The sequence below is a fragment of the Oncorhynchus mykiss genome, chromosome 9 (assembly GCF_057628025.1).
Source record: "Oncorhynchus mykiss isolate SJ-2025 chromosome 9, ASM5762802v1, whole genome shotgun sequence".
Taxonomy (NCBI): domain Eukaryota; kingdom Metazoa; phylum Chordata; class Actinopteri; order Salmoniformes; family Salmonidae; genus Oncorhynchus; species Oncorhynchus mykiss.
Window position 1 is genome coordinate 45,892,399 of NC_143030.1, and position 5,824 is coordinate 45,898,222.

The window sequence follows — 5,824 nt, forward strand, 5'->3', positions numbered from 1 at the left end:
AAGCAGAGGAAGAAACATAGTTCAGCATGCTACAAGGAATAAGCAGAGGAAGAAACATAGTTCAGCATGCTACAAGGAATAAGCCGAGGAAGAAACATAGTTCAGCATGCTACAAGGAATAAGCTGAGGAAGAAACATAGTTCAGCGTGCTACAAGGAATAAGCAGAGGAAGAAACATAGTTCAGCATGCTACAAGGAATAAGCAGAGGAAGAAACATAGTTCAGCATGCTACAAGGAATAAGCTGAGGAAGAAAAATAATTCACACAGTTAAAGTCACACAAATACAAATTGAAGGCCCTCCTCACCACTTGAGCAGGCCAGAGAGGTAGTTGGTGTCGATGCGTTCCTTGGCCACCATGGTAAAGTGGGTGGGCAGCAGAGACAGGCTGATGGCCAGCAGGTCCGGTGTGCTACACAACCGGTTCCGGAACATCCCATTGGCTAGAAGACACATGAGGTGGACCTACGGGAGAGATGTTAATACATCGGTATCGTAAGAAGGGTTCGAATGAGAAGAGAACATGTTAGGGAGAAAGAAAATGGACCACAGCCATTCTGTGATTCCCCCATCAGCAGTGTCATGACAGTCTGTGAGCTAAGCCATGTGGAGGTCCTTACGGTACACGTGTGTGTGTGTGTGTGTGTGTGCTCACCTTGTGTGTGTCCTCCACCACATCTTTGTTGAAGCGGTTCATCATGCGTCGCAAATAGGTCTCAAACTCCGCCTTCCTCTTCTCCCTGGAGCCAGATTGTCACGGTAAATTGACGGATGGTTCATATTTCCATCTTGGACTAAAATGAGCAAATTCTCCTACAGTCTGACTGGTCTGACTGGGTCATCTAGGACGCAGCACTTGCTTTTCCAAAGGAGCACACACAAAGACACAGACCACATGCCATCTTGCCGCCATCTCTCACCTTTTCTGCCTCTTGTGGATGATGTCTGGGGTCTCAATCTCTATCTCCACGGGCTGTGAGGGCAGGGCTGGCTCTACTGGACCTAAGGGCTCAGACAGCTCTGGGGACAGACAGCAATATCACATAGTGACACACACACACAGAGCAAGGACCAGAGCCATCATAGGTCTACAAAACAGAGAACATTAATCTACACAGATATGGCCTACAAACATTGTACAAATCAAAACTAGCGTTCATTCCTTGATCACCTTCCACTTCCTCCCAGTCTTCATCCTCCTCGCTGTCCTCTTCTTCTTTCACAGGCTTTACTGTGTCTTTTCTGGCTCTGATAAAAGGAGGGATGAGATCAGTCTCAGGACTCACATCAGCAGGCTCCTCCTTCACTGGAGTCTCGTTCTGGAAGTATTTGCTGGTGTTGGTTTCGGCTGTGTCCCCTACTATAGGTTTAGAGAGACGGGATTTGTGCTTGGCTTTTCTCTGAACCTTCTCCGTTTCCTCTCTATTCTCTGATAGGGTAGAAAGAAAGATGGGTCATGATAAGATGATGAAAGTGAGAGAAAAACTTTGAATAATCCACTGATGAGTGATTCCTCACGAAACCCAGACAAAAAAAGACCATGATTTGGGGTATTTTCACAAAATGTAATCCATAAAATAGTGCTTTGGAGGAAGGACTGTTGACATATGTTTGACATTTGTATCGAAAGGCATAATTGAGCATATTTATGACATTTTGGCCTTAAGACTCCATAGTGTTTCATCTCTAGGTGCTACGTAGCAAACATTGGTGTCTTATGAAGCTTTACTGCTTGCTCTGTAAAAAACGCAACATTTTCATTCATTTATGAATATAGAACAAATATAAACATGAATATTGGAAATTTAAAAAATCTAATTTGGCAAATGTTTCTATATATTGTTGAACATTATATACTCCACTATCAAAGTTGGGTGGGATCTCTGCAGTGGTGTAAATTATTTAAGTGAAAATACTTTAAAGTACTACTTAAGTGTTTTTCTTGGTATCTGTACTTTACTATTTACATTTGACAACTTTTACTCCACTAAATTTCTAAAGAAAATGATGTACTTTTTACTCCATACATTTTTCCTGACACCCAAATGTACTTGTTACATTTTGAAATGCTTAGAAGGACAGGAAAATGGTCCAATTAACTCACTTATCAAGAGAACATACCCTGGTCATCCCTACTGCCCCTGACCTGGCAGACTCACTAAACACAAATGCTTAGTTTGTAAATTATGTCTTTAAAAAAACAAGAAAATAGCACCTTTGGGTTTGCTTAATAAGGAATTTGAAATGATTTATACTTGGACTTTTTATACTTAAGTATATTTAAAACCCAAATACCTTTAGACTTTTACTCAAGTAGTATTTGAAAGGGTGACTTTCACTTTTACTTGAGTAATTTTCTATTAAAAAGTTATCTATAGTTTCACTCAAGTATGACACTTGTGTACTTTTTCCACCACTTGAGCTCTGCTACTTTTAGAGTTATGATCCAATTTGTAAGCATTACCAGACTGAACGTGAAAATGGATTCAAAATGGTTGCCTTTCTGCTGGTGATTTGCAGGACGTTCAATGATACAAGTAAAAGGAGGGCTGTGATTGGTTACATTTCCCACTATGCCAATCGTATAAAAAGAGCCATGACTTTAAAACTAGCAGAGATCCCACTCTAGAACTTTGATATGCCCGTAGAGTACATTACGTCCAACAATATATAGAAACATTTGCCAAATCAGTTATTTTTATATTCATGTTTACAAATAAACTCAGCAAAAAAAAGAAACGTCCTCTCACTGTCAATTGCATTTATTTTCAGCAAACTGAACATGTGTAAATATTTGTATGAACATAAGATTCAACAACTGATACAAACTGAACAAGTTCCACAGACATGTGACTAACAGAAATGGAATAATGTGTCCCTGAACAAAGGGGTTGGGGGGAGGTCAAAATCAAAATTACACAGTCAGTATCTGGTGTGGCCACCAGCTGCATTAAGTACTGCAGTGCATCTCCTCCTCATGGACTGCACCAGATTTTCCAGTTATTGCTGTGAGATGTTACCCCACTCTTCCACCAAGGCACTTGCAAGTTCCTGGACATTTCTGGGGGGGGGGGGGGGGGGGGGGGGGGTGGCCCTAGCACTCACCCTCTGATCAAACATGTCCCAGACGTGCTCAATGGGATTGAGATCCACGCTTATCGCTGGCCATGGCAGAACACTGACATTCCTGTCTTGTAGGAAATCACACACAGAACGAGCAGTATGGCTGGTGGCATTGTCATGCTGGAGGGTCATGTCAGGATGAGCCTGCAGGAAGGGTACCACATAAGGGAGGAGGAGGTCTTCCCCGTAACGCACAGCGTTGAGATTGCCTGCAATTACAACAAACTCAGTCCGATAATGCTGTGACACACCGCCCCAGACCATGACGGACCCTCCACCTCCAAATTGATCCCGCTCCAGAGTACAGGCCTCAGTGTAATGCTCATTCCTTCGATGATAAATGCAAATCCAACCATCACCCCTGGTGAGACAAAACTGCGACTCGTCAGTGGAGAGCACTTTTTGCCAGTCCTGTCTGGTCCAGCGATGGTGGGTTTGTGCCCATAGGCGATGTTGTTGCCAGCGATGTCTGGTGAGGACCTGCCTGACAACAGGCCTACAAGCCCTCAGTCCAGCCTCTCTCAGCCTATTGCGGACAGTCTGAGCACTGATGGATTGTGCATTCCTGGTGTAACTCGGGCAGTTGTTGTTTCCATCCTGTACCTGTCCCGCAGGTGTGATGTTCGGATGTACCGATCCTGTGCAGGTGTTGTTACACGTGGTCTGCCACTGCGAGGACGATCAGCTGTCCGTTCTGTCTCCCTGTAGCGCTGTCTTAGGCATCTCACAGTACGGACATTGCAATTTATTGCCCTGGCCACAGCATGCCTAAGGCATGTTCACACAGATGAGCAGATTCCCTGGGACTCTTTATTTTGGTATTTTTCCAGAGTCAGTAGAAAGGCCTCTTTTAGTGTCCTAAGTTTTCATAACTGTGACCTTAATTGCCTACCGTCTGTAAGCTGTTAGTGTCTTAAATCGAATACTCACAACACTCCTCTCAGGATCCCTCCCCCTTGACCCATCTTCCTCTACTTTCTTCACCGCCTCAGCATATGACAACTTCTGCACTAGTCTAACCCAAGAAACCTCAACCTGCCTCTCTTGCATAGGACATTTCTGATCCCCAGCCCCATGGGCACCCCTACAATTAACACATAACACTACTTTCCCCAATGCTACACCTTCCTTTGTCTCGTGCTCTCCTGCACACTTTAACGACCGTTCCACAGGTGCATGTTCATTAATAGTTTATGGTTCATTGAACAAGCATGGGAAACAGTGTTTAAACCCTTTAACAATGAAGATCTGTGAAGTTATTTGGATTTTTACGAATTATCTTTGAAAGACAGGGTCCTGAAAAAGGGACGTTTCTTTTTGCTGATATAGATATATATTTAAAAAAAATCATATAAAAATACTACTCGTATTACAGAGCAAGCTGTAAAGCTTCCTATGACATCTGTAGATGCTTTGTAGCTCCTACAGATGACATATTATGTAGTCTTAAAGAAATAACCAATGCAGAGTTTAATTCGGCAGAAAATCAAAACACACAATCAACTCAGATCAGTTGTAAACACGTTTTTATATGCAGACAAGACAGTTGATCCACAATGGTAACCATGCAAGAGGATGCACCTGCACACAATCTGTAATAAACATGAATCTGACAGATGCTGGCCCATTGAAACGCATCAGTGACAAAGTTGAAGCAGAAGTTATGATATGAGATGCAACATCGTAACGCAGAATGGTTGTTATTCAATTATGAATAATTGTTCTCTTTACCATAACTCTCGTTACACCTACAGTCTCACGCTATTCATCTGGGACTCTCATGCTGTTTAGAGGTGTAAACAGACCTCACACGATCATTCTATAGTACATTCTTCGAATAAGAAAGCGTTCTAAAACAGTGACGTGTGTGTCTTAACTTCGTATAGTCGGTATTGTTGTACCCCCTATTATATATAACGTATGCAAAAAATATTATAATAATTTAAAAAATAATAATAATTTCAACAAAAACAAATCCTGTATATAAACGTTGATAATGTAATGTCACAATGTAGCCTAAATTAGCTAAATGGCAAGGTAGAACTTCTTCAACGGGCGTTTCCTATAAGTATTTGCTCATTGCTGGGTGTTGTAACTAGTTGGCTAGATTTACCTTTTTTGGCTCTTGGTCCTCCAGCTTTGCCTTTTGCGACCTTCTTCGGCTTCTTTGTGTCGGTCTTCACTGCTGTGTCTGCAGACTCTTTACGCTTGGCCATGCTCGCTTCGTTCCAAATGTAATCGTGTACTTTTGTTTAAATAGTGTTGCAGACAGAATCGTGAATGGCTGAGTTTACCATGCACACGTGGTGTTGTGTAATTTGGCGGAGAAACCGTGGTTATTCAACACAACTTTACGGAGCCTTTCATAATACATCCTGCGGTGATAGATTGTTATGAAGTGGTGTCCGAAAACGTCACATCCGCATCCACTTCCGCGCTGTATCCGCCATCAGTTCTCCCCAATCGTTGGCGAGCAACAGGGATGGCCTGCAGGCTACAAAAGTTCCAGATGTGTGTAGGTAGACCTATTATTTTCCCGTTCACTTAGGGGGAAATTCAGTCCTGGGTAAGGCGGTTTATTCCCTGGAACTTTTTTCCTTTTTTAATGCACCTTTCTGCTTATTCTGACCTTTAATTCAATCTCAGTGCAAGAGGAGTCACTACAGCCCCTGGTTCGAATCCAGGCTGTAGCACATCCGGC

General features: G+C 42.7%; 1 protein-coding gene across 2 annotated transcripts in view; it reads right to left on the reverse strand.

Moving 5' to 3' along the window:
- The window catches only part of xpc (xeroderma pigmentosum, complementation group C), a 12,231-nt gene extending 6,610 nt beyond the window's left edge, over positions 1-5,621 (reverse strand). Inside the window, exons 1-5 of one of the 2 annotated variants that reach the window (XM_036988003.2) lie at positions 5,237-5,621; positions 1,172-1,429; positions 921-1,020; positions 656-740; positions 308-465 (exon numbers count right to left, since the gene is read on the reverse strand). In XM_036988003.2, the coding sequence (XP_036843898.2) occupies positions 308-465; positions 656-740; positions 921-1,020; positions 1,172-1,429; positions 5,237-5,339 (704 nt within the window). In that variant the 5' untranslated portion in view covers positions 5,340-5,621. The remainder of the gene's footprint in view (positions 1-307; positions 466-655; positions 741-920; positions 1,021-1,171; positions 1,430-5,236) is intronic. The other variant, XM_090184314.1, reaches the window with a different exon arrangement.
- Positions 5,622-5,824: the final 203 nt, after the last annotated feature.